At 45.5% G+C, this 18375-nt stretch overlaps 1 protein-coding gene across 2 annotated transcripts in view; it reads right to left on the reverse strand.

Moving 5' to 3' along the window:
• The window catches only part of KCNH1 (potassium voltage-gated channel subfamily H member 1), a 377968-nt gene that overhangs the window by 336487 nt on the left and 23106 nt on the right, over nucleotides 1-18375 (reverse strand). For both annotated transcript variants that reach the window (XM_062211318.1, XM_062211317.1), the window contains exons 2-4: nucleotides 15026-15149; nucleotides 11677-11783; nucleotides 3389-3517 (exon numbers count right to left, since the gene is read on the reverse strand). In XM_062211318.1, coding sequence (XP_062067302.1) covers nucleotides 3389-3517; nucleotides 11677-11783; nucleotides 15026-15149 — 360 coding nt within the window. The remainder of the gene's footprint in view (nucleotides 1-3388; nucleotides 3518-11676; nucleotides 11784-15025; nucleotides 15150-18375) is intronic.

Genomic DNA, 18375 nt, shown 5'->3' on the forward strand with positions numbered 1-18375 from the left:
TTTCCAGGTCACAGCAGAGAGCTGGATTAGGCTAGATCAGAAGAGGTGCAGCCGGAATAGGAGCAGCCGGGAATAGAACCAGCACCCATATGGGATGCCAGCACTGTAGGCAAAGCCTTAGCCCACCACACCACAGCACTGGCCCCCAAATCCTTTCCACTCATTCAAGGCTTCTGGCTCAGAAAGGTGAATGGGACAGAGAAAAAGATCTTGCAGCCTACTTCTCTCCCAGTTATCCATAATAACCAAGAGAGCAAGAGATAAGGAACAAATGAAATCCCCTAAAGTATCAGATTCTCATTTTAGGGATTCTGATTTAGCCAAGAATTCTCACTCACTCAGCTTTTAAAACACCACACACACACACACACACACACACAACACACACACAGCTGTTTGCAGACAGCAAACCCAGCATGACTTGCATTCCCGGCTCCATGCTAACTGTGGGCTCTGTTTGCCAGATGATAAGGGAATCCATCAAAAGGCAGACAACGAAATGAAGATGAGCAAGTCAGGGAGCTGGATCGCTCATAAAGAGATGATGAGAACTGAGAGGGTCCCTCCAGTCACAGAGCAATGTACTTTCCACCTAGATTCGATCCTGGCAGCCAGAACAGAAGTTCATGGGCTTAAAACTAACAAGGTCTGGGGCCGGCACTGTGGCACAGTGGGTTAAAGCTCCAGCCTGCAGCACTGGCATCCCATATGGGTGCCAGTTCTAGTCCCAGCTGCTCTTCTGCTGATCCAGCTCTCTGCTATGGCCTAGGAAAGCAGTAAAAGATGGCCCAAGTCCTTGGGCCCCTGCACCTGCATGGGAGACCAGGAAGAAGCTCCTGGCTCCTGGCTTCAGATCAGCTCAGCTCTGGCCATTGCAGTCATTTGGAGAGTGAACCAGCAGAATGGAAGACCCCTCTCTGGATCTCTCTCTCTCTCTCTCTCTGGCTCTACTTCTCTCTGTAACTCTGTCTTTCAAATACATTTTCAAAATGATTCTTTAAAAAAAAAAAAAAAACTAACAAGGCCTGGCAAATCATCACTCTTCCCTCATAAACACACATAAAATCTGACTTTGTCCTAAGCGGACCACCAAATCAGAGTGGGCCAGGGGCACAGCGACGTGACAAATGAGAAGGTCTGACCTGTCTGCCATGGCACTTAGATGGACGATAGTGTCACATCTTTGAGGAGACAGTGAGCATGATCCACTAGCAAGGTTTCTATATCGAAGGCTGAACTGTGTGCATGTGTGTGTGTGTGTGCGCTTTGAATTTTTATAAGCCACATGTTGCTCGTGTTAATTCATATTAATACCCTGGCTAACAGAGACTAGGATGAGTATGCATGGCTGTGTGTCTGTGTGTTGCACCAAAACTCTTCTCAGCCATGAAAGGCATCAGTGGGCAGGTAAAATGAAGAGCGATCTATTACCCCTGGCAAATAAACCTAAGTGAGTCTCACGACCTCATGCTGACTCATCTATTTCAGGTTTCATGAGATCCAAACACAGAGCATTCCCTGCAAGGTATGCCTTTCCTACGGAACAATTCCTACATCTCACCCAAAAGTGTCCCAACGATGATAAAAACACTAAAAAAAAAAAAAAAAAGCAAACACTACAGCTCAACCAAATCACATATTTTATATTTTTCAGGGAAAACTTGAAAAAATAAGCCTCAAACCATTTGATTGCCTTTAAATTACTATTGATGAGTTTATTAGGTTAAAAAGCAAACACCTCTTCTAGATGGTGACAAGCTGGCACTTCATCATGGATGTGTCTGTCATCAAGTGCTACCATTGCACTGAGAAATCCTCAACTCAGAAACCAGAAACTGGGCGACCATAAACCTGCAGGCAAAGGGACACTTCAGGAGACTAAGCCACTGCTGCAAGACACTGCACCTGCTGCACTCCTGAAACCAAAAGGCAGGCTGACATGGATTTATGGAGCTACTGGACATTTGGAAGAGCACAGTGCACTGACACACAGAAGCGCTGTGCTCTGATCGCCATAAATGGGAATGTCTAAATGAGCCAGGGTTTGAAATCCCTCCGAGGACAGACAGCCTGGGAAGGCCTCCACACAGTGCTTTCTATTTCCTCCAGTGACACCCACTTCACAGGCAAAATGCTTTCCCATGAAGGATCACAGGCCTCGGTTTGACTGTCCCCTGGACTCCGCTTCACCTCTCTGCTGACTCTCAGGAAACCACACGGAGCAGAGTTCTCAGGAAGAGCTGGAAAGCCGACCACGGAATCAGGTGGTACTGCAACAGGAAACAGCTCCTGGCCTCCTGGTTCTCCTGAATGCAAGCTACAGGAAGTGCTAAGCCACCCCCTAATCCCAAACCTCTGGGGACAGCAGGCCATCCCCTGCACAGCCTGATGGATTGCAGTTGTTTTAGATTCCTAAGGCATGTCCTTTCCAAGGTCCCCAATGTTATTCAAACAACTCATGCATGTGATGCGTCAAGGTAAGTGCTCAAGTCTGTGGTCACAAAGCTGATCAGTGAGCCTCATGGAAATGTTACCTAAGGCCTTGGCCTCACTAACGCCATGTCTCAGATGAATTAACCATCCCCAGACTTAACTCAACCGTAGAGGCAGAAAGGTACCAATGTCTGTTTTAACAAACTCCAGAGGCCGGCGCCGTGGCTCACTAGGCTAATCCTCCACCTTGTGGCGCCAGCACACCGGGTTCTAGTCCCGGTCAGGGCACCGGATTCTGTCCCGGTTGCCCCTCTTCCAGGCCAGCTCTCTGCTGTGGCCAGGGAGTGCAGTGGAGGATGGCCCAAGTGCTTGGGCCCTGCACCCCATGGGAGACCAGAAGAAGCACCTGGCTCCTGCCTTCGGATCAGCGCAGTGCGCCAGCCGCGGCAGCCATTGGAGGGTAAACCAACGGCAAAGGAAGACCTTTCTCTCTGTCTCTCTCTCTCTCACTGTCCACTCTGCCTGTCAAAAATTAAAAAAACACAAATTCCAGAAGTCATCAAGTCTGAATCCGTAAATCAGATGAACATGGCCGTGGATTACCCCCTCTGCAGGGCTGAGATGTATCATTGCAAAACCTGGAAAGATCCTCATGATACCAGAGTCGGCCGACTACCTTCTCTGGCTAATCGTTTTGGAAAGCATTCATTTAAAAAGGGATGAAATTGATTCAAGTGCCTTCCTAAACAAAGCATTTTTTTTTTTAATTGTTGTTCGCCCCTCCTCCTGCCCCAAGACATTCCAGAATGACATAGTACTTTACCCAATACAAATCAAAGTTTTAATGTGGATCTCTGCACAGAGATTGCCTTGGCAACCTCAAATTCTCTGTAGCGAGAGTCACATGAGAGGCAAAAAAGACAGACGTGTGTGTGTGCAAATCAGAATTACAAACCTTTGCATGAATCATCCTCAATCGGCTGTTTGAAAGCTGTTATGTCACTGAAAGTGCAAAGAAATAAAACCACTTTATCCTGCTCGTTTCGAATCGGAGCAATTTTCACAAAGAACCACACAGGTGTCCCTGAAAAGAATATCAAAAGGTTGGTCAGTAATTTGCATTCTCATTTGAGGGGCTACGGATGCAAAGACTAGAGAATGAATAGGTACAAATATTAATTCATTTTTTAAATGGTCTCATTCCTTCAGGCGCCAAGGTATTCTAACATTAATTTCTTTTCTTGCTGGAATAAAAACTTTCACAGTGACTACTCAGTAGGAATTTTCTTCTGTTCAAATAATTTTGTAAGTGCAGATCTCTTAGCTCTTATGAAACAATTAGGAAATAGGTTGAAAATCCCATTTGATTTACGAAGAAACTTAGGCAGGGAGATCTAAAGACTTACCTTAGCCCACAGAGTGGACAGTAAAGAATACAGGGCCAAAGTGGGCACTGCCATACCAGGCCAGCAGATCATGCAAACTCAAATTTCAAACTCTATCGATTGCTACAGGGCTCTGAGTGTCTGAATCCAGTCTGTGAATCTATCAACTTGGCTCAGAGGCTCAGTCAAGCATGGGCCAGAAGCAATCTTTCTAAGTCCCTTTCCCTACAATAGAAACATAAAAGAGCCAAACACAATGGCAAATGACAAGACACCCATGAAGGAAAAGATGACAACCATGATACCCGTGGCAAGGGCTCCTCGGGAAAGGAGCTGGGATGTGACCACGCTGGTACCTTAGGAAGCACAATGAATATGCTGCAATCCTCGATTTTGAGCTGAGGCTGGACGTAAGCCATCTCTTCCTAAGCACTGCCTTCATCCACAGGAGGAGGTGGGCATGGCTTCTCTGACTGCCTTCTCAAAGAGGGCCCCACTCTGGCATCCATGGCCAAGTATCTGTATAGCTCTGGCTTCCAAGGAAGTAATTACAGAAAATAAAGAAACATTCTCCATCCACAGGGGACGCCACAGAAAAAGCACCAATCTGTTCTGTGATACAAAATGAAATGAGACACCACCCAGTGCTGTGTCTTCGCTATCTAGTTCTTGCATCCCAGTTCCTAGAAGAGCACGTAGAATATAAGAAGCACTAATAACTATTTGTTGAATTTTACATAACTAGGATAATACTACTTTATAAACCATTTTCAAATCAAAATACAGTAATCATTTCCCCATGTTGCTAAGTATTAGTTTCCTATGTACTGGGTCCTGTGCTCAGTATTTAACAACCCCTGTTATGCAATACAATGTGGGCAACTCATAGAACCTTGGAGATGAAAATAGACCCCAAAGAGGTCACTTGGGCCTCTGCTTGTAATCTTGTCAAACTTTATACCATACAACACAGGTAGACTGAGATCTCTGATTAACACAACGATGAGCCAGTCTAGCTTGACAATAACTAGCTTACAGATTTGGCTACAACACTGATAGGTAAGTATGAATAATCCTAAATGTAAAAACAGACAACAACTAGATCAAATGGAAATTTATTCCCCTTAAATCGTGGTTATCCATGTATTCATCCATAATTAATTTTAATCTTCTTTCCATTTGTCTTTGCATAATTTTCAACTACCAGTTTCTGGGAACTCTTGGAGTGACAGATTATAATACCATTTTAAGAAAGAAATATTTTGAAAGAAAAAAATCAATCATACAAAAATCACTGTAGCATTTCAAAATCAAGAAGAAAATGACCTTTGGATTAACTATCCTTTCTGGAAAGTCTGTGCGACTATTCTTTTCAGTTCCTGCCTCAGAATCTGTGCCACCTTCAACTAAGCCACGGAAAACTCAAAAGAAAAAGCATCATAGCAATTCATCCCACATCTCACCAGCTCTCTGTTGTAGCCTAGCTCCTAAGACAAAAAGCAAACAAATCCAAAACCCCTTTCCTTTTTGTTGTAAAGCAAACTTTATGTCATTTTTCTTAGATGGTAAACCAGAAACCACTCCCAATTGGTCAAGCTGGTAATGAATCAGCTGAGAGGAGCCCATCATACAAGAGCCTCATCTTGCTGCACACCCCAGAGTCATGCTCTCACAGCTGCAGCCTGCCAGGCCACCCTGCACTGCACCAGCTGGCCTGCGGCCTGGGGGCATGTTCCCGTTGGGACCGTGCCATCTCCTCTTCATATCCCACTTTTGCCCACTGAGGTCGACAATGCTGACCTATGTCTCTGAGCCCATGACATCTGTCTTATTGAGAGGCCTTCTCCCTTCTCCCACAGTTCAAACTCACCTTGGCCTCTCAGGTCCCCTGTGTGCTTCTCTCCTCCAAGCCCATCACCTCTCTCCAGAAAGGTGCCCTGCTTGAACCCATGCTACTCTGACCATTCCCTCTCAGTACTGAAGTGGGCATCTTCTACCAAATCTTCCTAAAGTCAGTGTGTGCTGCCTAGAGTTCATCTCAAGTTGATCACGGGGATTCATTGAGAGACAGAACCACCTTTTCCCCAATCTCGTGTTCCCCTGTGGAGGGACATCTTTCGGTGTCACACTCTGGGTCTTTTCCTTCGGTTGGTGATTTGGGAGATAAGTACTAGACATGTGGCCCCTCCTCTGCTCTGTAAATGCTAAGGAGGAAGACAAAGGCAGGGGTGGGGCAAGGCTCTTGGAGGGAGAGCCCTCCAATGCTACCTGTGGCAGGGGGTAAATCTTCCTAGTCCCAGGATCCACTGTTAGAAACTTATTGCCAATAGATACACTTCTCCAGGATCAGCTTTTTGACTCATACAAGTGACATTGTGACCTCTATTGGCCTGAGCCCTAAATGTCCCTTAAACTGGTTGTGATCACAGACAGGGAAGGAAAGTATTGCCCCTCCCCCAAACCTTAACAACTGAAAACTGTTTCTATAAATAGATCATAACCTACCCCAATGACAAGAGACCTGATCTACTTTCTCTGCCTTCCCACCCAGTATCTGTATGCCAACAGAATTTAGTCTTAACTCACAGGATCACATGAGGTCAACGCACTGCTCAACTGTAGGGGGTGCTATTGTGGAGCTGGGCCACCTTGGTGAGGTGGGTGCTCCAGGAACACCTGCTGAGTTTCAAAGAAATAAACTCTACTTCCTGCGTCTTCATAGTCACTCAGGAATTTCTCCATCCCAAATGACCACTACCCAAACAATCTAGGAGAGTAGAGTGGACTTGCATTTTCATTTACTGAATTCTTCAGAAAAGAACAAGAGTCCATCCTAGATGGTGTAAACCAGTGATTTCAACCTTTTCCCTTGTAGAGCAAAGCAGTTTTATCTAATGAGATATTACGTAAAATATCAATATTAGAAGTAGTTGTTTTAAGTGACTGTAAACTATCTACAACCTAGAGCCCCACCCATCACCTTCCCATCTACCCCTCTGGGAGCTTCAAGGAAATTCAAGAACCTCTGGCTCCATTCAGACATTGTCTTTCCTACTTGGGCAAAGGGTGGGGCATGTGGCCTCCAGGGGTCTCTCCCAAGCTCAGGTTCAGCTACAGTATACCAGCTGCTGGAAATACTAGAGAGGCAGTAATTGCACAAACATTTGTGTACACACACACACACACACACACAATCGGGAAGAGGAGGTTAAAATTGTACCTTCTCACCCAAGGGTCTACCGTGGAAAAACTGTAAAGGGCAAGCATTCAATGTCCTGTTTCGGAGAAAAAGACAAAGGGTCGATGATAAACCCCCTAGTAAAGAGAGATCCACCTACAACACACTAGGAATGATGCACCTAACAAGCCCACTGGAGGCAGAGGCTGCTGCTGCTGGGACAGGGGCTCATTCCTGGCTGCAAGTGCCCAGTGCGAGGGCAGCTCCAAACCAGATGCCTCTTCCTGGCCACTCTGATGCTCATCCCTTATGTCTCTCCTTAAGTCACACAGTGATGAACCTGACAACCTAACCTGGCATTGGAATTCCTCAACCTTGGCAGCCAGATAACAAAAGAGAAAGCCTCAGGTATATGAGAGAATTTTTGGTCTCATCAATCTTCCTCCTTTCCCGGGTGTCCTCCCAGGCACTCTCTGAACGCGGCCTCTGGGTGTCCAGGCCATATTCACCAGCAACAGAATTAACCAAGCCACTGTGATTGGCCCTTGGGAAAAGCTACGTGGTGCTGAGCCAGTCTGATAGGTTCAAAGAGTAGCCCTGAGAGACTAGACCAAGACACAGACGGATTGGTCTGGGGCCAACGTGATTGAGACAAATGATAAGTGCAGGAAGAATGAGACATGATCAGGGAGTAGTGGCCACTGGCCATTAGATTGGAATCAGGAGCCTTGGACTCCAGCCCTATCTCTTCATTTATTGTGAGCTATGGCTGCATCAATTGAACTTCTCTCTGCATCTGTTTCCTCATTTATAAAATGAAGAATATAGACCTGCTTCAGACCGAGTAAATATACACACATATCTGATATGCAGAGTTTAATACAAAACTTTGACTTGTCTTTCTTCCTTCCTTTGAAATTCTTCCATCTAAGACTGAAATGTTCAGCCTCACTTGACAAACCTGCTCGTGTGACATGAGCATCTGTCACAAGGTGTCGGGTACAACTCTATAGCCATCTCCACCTGCTCTGAGGGATGAGGGCCAAATCAGGAAAAATCTGGAGAATCAATCCTAAGCCTCAGTGTTACTCAAAGTATGCTGGAGAGCATAGAAGGTAAACCACAGAATGGAGAGCATAACACGGTTTGTCGATGAGAAGATTCAATTTTACAAGATGTCAGACCTCCCTGTTTAATAAATAAATCCACTGCAATTTCAATCGGAATCTCAACTGTTCCTTTGTACATGTTTCTCAGAGCTTTGAACTAAAATTCAATTCAAACAGAAAAACAAAGGGGTAGGCAAGGCCAAGAAATATTCAAACTTTTTGGAAAAAAAATAACAGGGGCTACCTACTACAGTAATTAAGAGTCCCTGGCACTGGCCCAAAACAAACCACCACGGAAATATCATCTATTGAATGCTTACTATGGGTGCAGAACCTGACATACTAGTGGTTTACTTCTTATAACAACCCTATGAGCAGAAGGGCTACTATGATATATTATTTGCATTGTAAATATAGGGAACCCAAGCAAGCAACTGCCTCAACAAATCTCCCATAAATCTTTGTAACTTATAATAGGATTCCTGGCCAAGGAATCCCAATGTCTGAGAATCTGGTATATAACTAAAAGGGCATTTCAAATCAGAAAGGAGGGGCTGGATTACTTAATAAATAGTCTGGAACAAGTGAATTGGCAATATGGAAAATAAATTAGGTTAGGTTGCTACTTCCACTAATATATAAAAGTAACTTCCAAATGATTTAATGTACAACATATTTTAATACAACTATTAAATCACAAGAAGGAATAATGGAAGAGTCTTTTTATTATCTAGGTAAGGAGAAGAGCTTCTTAAGTATCATGTAAAACTTGGAACCATCAAGAAAAATAATGACAAAAAACCTGTTCACTTCTATATGGAAAAATCTCCAATTAAAAAAAGCTAAAACAAAAATAATTTTAAATAGGGGAACTATTTCTCAGTAGATATGTTTTAGGATCAATATCCATTATACATGAGGGGCCTTCAGAATCTTTATAGAAAAATGAATCAAAAGATAAGTTTATTTTGGTGCAAAAGCATTTTGAAATGCATGCATAGTTTTTTTATAATATGCATTTTGCATGAAATTCTTGAAGACCCCTTATATGAGCAGCTCCTACCCACTGAATAAATTTTTTAAAAATCCATTAGGGAAATGAGCAAGATATGAGTGCTTTACCTACTAAATCTGTCTCCACGACAGTGTGATCTCCTCAAGGGCACAGTCCCTTTCCTACATCGCAATCTCTGTAGCCGGCAGGTCCGGGCTGAGCCTACAGTAGTAGGTAATCGGGAAGACCTGGCCAGCAGTTCCTCCTTGCTGGCTCAGCAGAACTGCTGTCAATTGCCTTTCCTTGTCTTCTCTGACTGGGAAACTGAGGCAGACTTCCCAAAGGGTGGCCTACTGGCCACGCCACAAACTGTAGTCACACGCTACATTTCTTTGTGTCTGTGTTTCCTATTTCCTTCATATATTCTCCATGACAAAAATGCACTCATGTACAAATCAGAGGACGAAATAAACATTCTTTTAGATGATGACCTTTCACCTTTTAAAATCCCAACACAAGCGAGACTTTCCCTCAGGGACTCCAGTGCTCTACAAGGCTAAAAGCTGCTTTTCACAGAACGCTGCGGCTTGAACATGGACGCAAACTCTGCCTGTGCAGAGGTGAGGAGAGGCTCGGGCTCGCCCTCTGCTCAGCCCGGGGCCGGTCACGGAGGGCGCCTCTCCCGGGGCGCGAGGCCATGCAGAGCCGCCCTCGGCTCGCTCCCAAGCTCTGAAGCCTTTGATTCGAATCACATCGCTTTCTCTCACTCATGAGTTCCTCCACTTGACAAGCATTTCCCAGAGCACTTCTTCTACGTCCGGTTCTAAGCAAGACACAGGCCTATTTTACCTCAGGCCAGAGAAGGAGTTCCTGACCGGAAGTGCTGGGCTCAACTTCCTGTGCTCTGTCTGGGCGGGGCACACTCCGGGAAGAGCCTGTCCTTGGGAACCACGGACAAGGTCCCTCCCCGGGCATGTCTCTGGTTCAGCTGCGTCTTGCCCGGAGCGGGCCACTCTCATCTGTGGCCTGGCTGACTCCTTGCAGGATTCTGGGGCCTAGGAACAGCTGGGGCAGCACTTTGTACTCCCCAGTCTCACACTCACACTGGGGTAGGTGCTCTCTGAAGGGAACAGCAGGTGAAATCGCTAAACCAATTCAAGTTTCTCTCTCTCTCTCTCTCTCTCTCCTATGTCAAATATCAACAGTTGAATGTGGGCAAGTTACATACACAGCCTAATGAAGCTTAAAAATTCTGAAGCCAAATATAAACACAAGGCAATGTTTATGTGATACACCTAGTCTACAAGTGTTCCATAGAGGAAAGCCGGACTGCTCAGGGCACACAGCTGCCAGTGTGAGAGACTAACTGAGTCCACTAGCTCAGGCCATGTCTGTCCTAGGAGAAGGTCAATGCTACTGCGCTCCGGGTAAGAGCTGTTGCTTGGAATTCCGTCCCCAGAGTAGAACTGGAGCACTTCAGTCTTCATCTCATTCCTTCGACAGCTAACAGTGGGCTAGGATCTCCACCTCCCAGCTGAGGGACTGAGCAGGAGCAAGGCAACAGCTCCAGTGTGAAAGCTGCAGGCACAACCCTTACACTTGCTGCTGGCCAGCACTCATCCCTAAGAGCGACCAAGCCAGCCGTCCTCTCAGCTGCCTGCTCCAACACTCTAGTCTGAAAAAACAAACAAACAAAAAACAAGTCCCAGCTCCTTCCAGATGAAATCAACATGTGTGCTTTGCTGTCCAGAGTAAAACACACCACTCACGCCTGAACACCACCAAAGTCAACACTTGTCTCCATGCGCTCCCTGGGCCACTCTGGAAATATTCTGTGGAACCAATAATCACCCATCCTACATCAAAAGAGCAGGATTCTTGACCAAGAACATAAGCGTCTTTAAAACAAACCCAGCACGAGTGGACACCTCTGCAGCCTTGCAAGGTCCGATGGCCTGCTTTCCGGACCTCTACTACAGCTAATCTCCAGTTCAACAGGAAACCTCCCAGGAGAAAAGCCAGCTTGAACCTTGTTATGACTACTGACCTCAAAACCTCATGAACATACTTTGTGAAAGTAATTGTGCCAAAACACATACAAATTAACAATGCAGTGCTGTCAATACTACCTCCCGAGGGCACCAGGAGGACAAAATTTGATTCAGAAACTCGTAATTGGGCCCTGACTGGCGGTGCGCTGGTGCTGTGGAAGAGAAATACAAACATGAACTGGACAGAGCTTCTGTCCCTCCCCTCTGCACTCCCCACTTTAAGAAGGCTTAATGTCACAGTGCCTGCAGCCAGCAACTTGTCATTAAGTCAACCAACAGGAGAAGCAGTAACTCTGGGCAGCAAAAACACTCCTAAGTGGTTAGTGACAAGAGCCTCCTCCGATGGTCCTAAGAACAACAGTGTAACTGAGGAATCCGCATCACTGAGGCCAACATACACAGTGACATCAGTACATCCATTTAGTGGATGGGAGAGAAGCAAAACCAAGACATCAACAGAGGCGGAGCAGATATTTGACTATTCCCAACACAGATAGGTATGGTACAGAATGGTCCGGATACTCACTGTTCTTCTTGTACATCAGGATTTCAAAGGAATTCATCTCATAGTTCTCGAAGGTTTGCCGCACCTTTTCAATGGTGTCTTTGTCAGTCAGCTCCCCATACATAAAACTGAAATCAACCAAAGAGGCCAAGTGTTAGGTCCACAGGGACTAATTATTCTACAAGCACATGTTAAACATGTGTCCTACACCCAGCTCTATGCTAGGCATCATGGCACACACGCATGCAAAGTGAAACTACCCACTGAGTCTAAAAGGATTTCCTAAATCCACGGTGACTAAGACTCTATCATTGCCCCCCCACCAAAAGGAATTACGTCTAATGAGAGATTTATGCTAGAAAACAGTGGATCAGAAGACAGCATGATGAATGTTAGCATGGCAGCCCACGGAGGGGATCGCAGATCCCTCTCTGGCTGGTCATTCTCAGAAGGAAGAACAATGAGATCTAAAGAGCAGAGGGAGAGTAGCTGAGAAAGAGGGATGAGAGCATCCAAGCAAAAGATAAGCATGTGCAAAGGCACAGGGGTGGGAGTCAGGTTAATTCCAGGACCTGAATGTGGGTCCGCTCACCAAGACTGGACTGCACACAGGAGGGAAATCAGGAATAGATAATTTAGAGATGCCAGCAGAGGACAGATCACAGAAGAGACCTGGCGTTATAAACCATGGGAAACAATAAGAACTTTTCTCAAAAGCAGTGAGGGAAGCAGGAGGGTTTTAAGCAAAGGAGACTGGATCAGATCTCACTTTCTAAATACAGCTGTAAGAGACATTCTGATAAAGATGGCCAAGTAATTTTGGACCACAAAGTTTTCCTCTTCTAAATCCGAATAAAAGTAAACCAAAAAATTTCACAAAAATGTACCTACTCAATAAGAAAAGTAAACATTAAGACATAACTAAGGAAAGAAACAAGATTCAGCTACTGTCTGGGTTACTCTTTCCTGTCCCCTACTACTCTTGCCTAAAATAATAGGCTTAGGTTAAAAAAAAAATTGAGATCTTAAAACCCTACACCTTCTTAGGAATACACCTCCTTGCTGTTCAAGTTTGGAGAAAAGTTGACTAAAGGGAGCTATAAGCACTGCTTTAAAAAAATGGGAGCCAATCCAAGACAGTAGAAGCCCCACCTCTGAACAGTGGCCTTCAGCAGAGCCAGGAAACCGTCCGGGACCGTCTGGGTTCCTGGGACACCACCTATGAATCGGTCTAAAGACCAACATTTGTGCCCCTGGTAACAGGATACACCCTCCACCAGGTAGAATGAACCATGGCCAGGCTACTAACAAAATGCGAGAGAAGAAAAGCCATCGCTCAGAGTGGCTGCACAGACCAGCTCTCAGACAAAGACTGCTCACTGGCCCAGCGAGCACCTCCCCAGCCCACTGCAGCCCTTCAGACAGCAAGGGTCACTCCTCGAGCCGGATAGTGCAGGAACAGGGGCATGGGGTCCACACCAACACCCCTCCCATCTTCTCAAACTGAGTATGCTGAATACGGTTTCCCAAAGACTTGAATCACACTGTCATATAATTTCAGAGCTACAAAGGCCTACAGAGGTGACCAGGTGCAATTCCTGATCTAGAACTGAACCCCCAAGTCGCACTTGACCTTGGCTTCCAAATTCCAGCACTCCATACAAGCGCCCTGACTGTTGACTGTGAACTCTGTGTCCCACTGTTATCTTATCACCTTCCCAGCCGTCTAGGAGATGTAATTACTAGTGCTTGTCTCTGTGTTTCTCACAGAACTCTCTGCTTTGGATTATACTCTTTACCTCAAATAAGCCAGGAAAACAGAAAACTGAGCTGGTTGAATCATCTTTAAAATGAAAAACTGATCAAGACTAACCTAGCCCCCTAACTCAAGGATTTCTCCTTTTTCTCCTTAAGAGTTAATTTTCTTTTTTTTAACTTTTATTTAGCAAATATAAATTTCCAAAGTACAGCTTATGGATTACAATGGCTTTTTCCCCCCCATAACTTCCCTCCCACCCGCAACCCTCCCATCTCACAATCCCTCTCCCATTCCATTCACATCAAGATTCATTTTTGATTCTCTTTATATACAGAAGATCAATTTAGTATATATTAAGTAAAGATTTCAACAGTTTGCACCCACACAGAATATAAAGTGTAAAATACTATTTGAGTACTAGTTATAGCATTAATTCACATTGAACAACACATTAAGGACAGAGATCCTACATGGGGAGTAAGTGCACAGTGACTCCTGTTGTTGACTTAACAATTTGACACTCTTGTTTATGGCATCAGTAATCCTCCTAGGCTCTTGTCATGAGTTGCCAAGGCTATGGAAGCCTTTTGAGTTTGCAGACTTCGATCTTATTTAGACAAGGTCATAGTCAAAGTAGAGGTTCAATCCTCCCTTCAGAGAAAGGTACCTTCTTCTTTGATGGCCCATTCTTTCTACTGGGATCTCACTCGCAGAGATTTTTTTTTTTTTTTTTTTTTTTTTTTGCCAGAGTGTCTTGGCTTTCCATGCCTAAAATACTCTCATGGACTCTTCAGCCAGATCCGAATGCCTTAAGGGCTGATTCTGAGGCCAGAGTGCTGTTTAGGACATCAGACATTCTATGAGTCTGCTGTGTATCCCACTTCCCATGTTGGATCGTTCGCTCCCTTTTTTATTCTATCAGTTAGTATTAGCAGACACTAGTCTTGTTTAAGTGATCCCTTTGACTCTTAGACCTATCAGTATGATCAATTGTGAACTGAAATTGATCATTTTGACTGGTGAGCTTCTAACCCCAAGGCCCAAGGGCACTGCTTGGTTAATAATCCAGCCCAATACACAGGCCGCGCTGTTAGCACAATTTACCAAGAGATCAAAGAGAGGGAGACGTAACAGTGTGAATTAAAAACAACAAAATATTGGTTCTCTTTTTCTGAAAGAATTTCGATGGAGAAAAAGCTCCAGGAATAATGCCCTTGTCTCCCGCATTGCAGTTACTCTTCTAAAATATTCATAAAATTTTTAAAAATTAATGTAGCCCTATACAGTTTCATTTTCCCTTGATTTTATTTGATCTACTAACTTGGACATTTAACTCAATCTTAAAAAGTCATAAACTTTTAAAGTCATGTTTTGTAGATAAAACAGCTTCCCAGATTTTTTTTCTGGGTTTTTCCCTAGCTTCCTAACCACAGATTTGTCATTTCTGGAGACCATGTTTTACATCTTTCCCAATTTTTCCCGCACAGTACATGAACTAGAGATGACATTGCTACCAATAATCTGAATAAACACTGAATTACATACAGGCAATTCTTTTCCCCAATATACCCCGTGATAGAGTGTTCATGAGAAGAAACCCAACTTAAATACCTGCAGGTACTGCTTTTTTGCATCACTTCTGCCCTGTGATAGCCAGACAGCTTGCAAAATCCGTCATTGCTGTACACAATGGGCCAGTCCACTATCTGGGCATTCCCCAGAACAAAATTAGTATCTGTTGGGAAAAAAAAGGCACATGAGGCAAGACATTTGTTGAGGTTCAATAAGGATATAAACAATGTCAAGCAATCCGGGTATTTCTGCTTCCCTCCAAAATGCAGTCTCTTGAGCAGCACTGTGACCCTGGGACGCATACTCTAGAACTGAACATTTTGAATGTAAGTGTTAACTAAAGCCACTGTGCCCCAAGAAGAGGTTAGCAATGGAAGCTTCACCAACAACCAGTGAATCCCACAGAAATCCCGTGGATTCCCATTAAGACCTATTTAAGTCCTAATGTGCCATCCCAGGGAAAGTGTACTGATAACAGAAAGCAAAACAAATCCCAAAAGTATGTCCAGCACCTTCGCTTGTGAGGCTTTGGACAAAGCTACGAACCAGCCTTCTTGGCCGTGACTGCACTTGCCTTCTCAGAGAGGCAAAGGAGGGGCTGCCCGCTGCCTCATGGGACACACAACCCACAGAGATCCCTCCCCCTGGAAGGCACCGTGACAGGACCGACTGTGGGGACACTGGTGCTTGGCAGAGGCTCACCGACGTGCTCCCAGCACAGAACCTTCTCGCGGATCTCAGCTCAGCAGATGCAGAGCTGCGTTCTGGAACTCTGCCGTGCAGCACCAGCCTACAACACACTCGGGCAGCAGGGGCTAAGTGGGCCAGGCTGCTTTGGCAGGCTCAGCATGTCCTCACTGCTTTGCACATTGCTTTCATTAATTAATTAATTAATTTGAAAGACAGAGTTACAGAGAGAGAGAGAGAAGGGGAGACAGAGAGAGAGAGAGAGATCTCCCATCCGCTGGTTCACTCCCCAAATAGCCACAATGGCTGGAGCTGGGCCTATCCGAAGCCAAGAGCTAGGAGCCTCTTCCAGGTCTCCCACATGGATGCAGGGGCCCAAGGACTTGGGCCATCTTCCACTGCCTCCCCAGGCCATTAGCAGGGAGCTAGATTGGAAGTGGAGCAGCTGGCACTCAAACTGGCATCCATATGGGATGCCAGTGCTACAGGGGGTGGCTTTACCTGCTATGCCACGGCACTGGTCCCACATTTCCCATATTTTTAAAGATTGAAAGTCTTCATTACTTTTTATGCTCCCTCCTGTCTTTCCAAGAACCTAAATTAAGCAAGCATCATCCAGCACTTAAATGTATTCATTATTTTAATGCAGCTCCCTCCTCTCCACAGAATACCCATCCTCCTCCCCCTTAGAAAGCAAGCAAGCAAGCAGGGGCAGGCGCTGTGGTGCAGCGGGTAAAGCTGCTGCCTGCAGTGACGGCATCCCGTATGGGCACCAGTTCAAATCTGGGCTGCTCATCTTCTGATCCAGCTCTCTGCTATGGCCTGGGAAAGCAGTGGAAAACGGCCCAAGTGCTTAGGACCCCACACCCATGTGGTATACCTGGTAGAAGCTCCCAGCTCCTGGCTTTTTGGCCTTTCAGGGAGTGAACCAGCAGATGGAAAACCTATCTCTCTCTCTCTCTCTCTCTCTCTCTCTCTGCCTCTCTGCCTTTCAAATAAATAAACAAATCTTAAAAACAAAAAAACAGGCAGTCAGGCATACTTCTTTGGTGTAAATTAGAAAAAGTATCACTATATACATAATTACCTACCCCTCTCTGAGAGCATAACATAGATATGTATCCTATGTAGCATGAACCAATGGTGACATATGGTGTCCTCATTGAATCGGAAGATTAATTTTGTTCTAGGCCAGCGTCTATGATTTACTCACGCTTCCCCTCCTACCTATGTGGCAAGGTGACTGTGTCTGGCCAGACAGGGTTCTCTACCCCTCACAGATGAGTTCATTTCCTAATTTTGCAGGTTCCACCTCATGTACACACCACTGAAGACACAAGACTGTGAGGAAGGCAAGCTGTCCTAGGCTGCCCTGAGCCAAGGCCTTGTGGAGAAGGACAAGAGGGGAGACATAACTGAAAACACTCATCTACCTGAGAATGCTTCGCTCTATTTAAAAAGGAACAGAAAATACAACTTACCTTTTTTTTAAGATTGATTTTATTTCCTTATTTGAAAGGCAGAGGGAGAGAGGGAGAGAGGGAGAGAGGGAGAGAGAGGGAGAGAGGGAGAGAGGGAGAGAGGGAGAGAGGGAGAGAGATCTTCTAAACATTGGTTCATTCTCCAAGTGCCTGCAACAGCCAGAGCTGGGCTAGGCCAAAGCCAGAGCTACATCCCACATGGGTGGCAAAGACTCAGGTTCATGAGCCATCATCTGCTGTCTCCTAGGGCGTACATTAGCAGGAGGCTGGATCTGAAGCAGAGTAGGAGGGACTCAAGCCAGCTAATCTGACGTGGGATGCAGGCATCCAAAGTGGGAGCTTAACCTGCTGACCCACAACATCACCCTTCACCATCTTTTACACGTATTCATCATTCCTTAAAACATTCCCACTACTCCTGGGGTACACATTTCACAGCTCTGTCTAGAAAAAAAAAAAAAAAAAAAAAGCTCATCTCTTCTTCAACATTAGAAAGGAAGCAGAAAAACAGGAAGTGCACGAGGAATCCAATCATCTGTGTACTCAGAGAATTCTCACCGTAGGATGCGAAATTCCAAAATAGTTTTCTCTCACTGCTAATCCAAGTAAGAGATTACAGCTCCCAAGGAGCAAGATTTTCTTGCCAATATGTGATAGAAGATCTAGGAATTCCCTCTTTATCCCAGGACTTGGAACAAATGGAAGAAGAAATCCTGGTCCCAGCTGCAAAGCCATTGGCCACCAAGAGTAAATAAATCCTCCTCCTCAGCACCCCATTCCTCGCGCGTCCGTTCTCTTCTAATCCTAAACTGTAAATCACCTTCCACAGAACAATCTGATAGCAAACTCAGGCTACTGTTCAAATATCACGATACCGGGCCGGCGCCGCGGCTCAATAGGCTAATCCTCCGCCTTGCAGCACCAGCACACCAGGTTCTAGTCCCAGTCGGGGCACCGGATTCTGTCCCGGTTGCCCCTCTTCCGGGCCAGCTCTCTGCTATGGCCCAGGAGTGCAGTGGAGGATGGCCCAAGTGTTTGGGCCCTGCAACCCCTGGGAGACCAGGAGAAGCACCTGGTTCCTGCCTTCAGATCAGTGCGGTGCGCCGGCCACAGCGCACTGGCTGTGGTGGCCATTGGAGGGTGAACCAACAGCAAAGGAAGACCTTTCTCTCTGTCTCTCTCTCTCACTGTCCACTCTGCCTGTCAAAAAAATAAAATAAA

This window comes from Lepus europaeus, chromosome 14 (genome assembly GCF_033115175.1).
Source record: "Lepus europaeus isolate LE1 chromosome 14, mLepTim1.pri, whole genome shotgun sequence".
NCBI classification, from domain to species: Eukaryota; Metazoa; Chordata; class Mammalia; order Lagomorpha; family Leporidae; genus Lepus; species Lepus europaeus.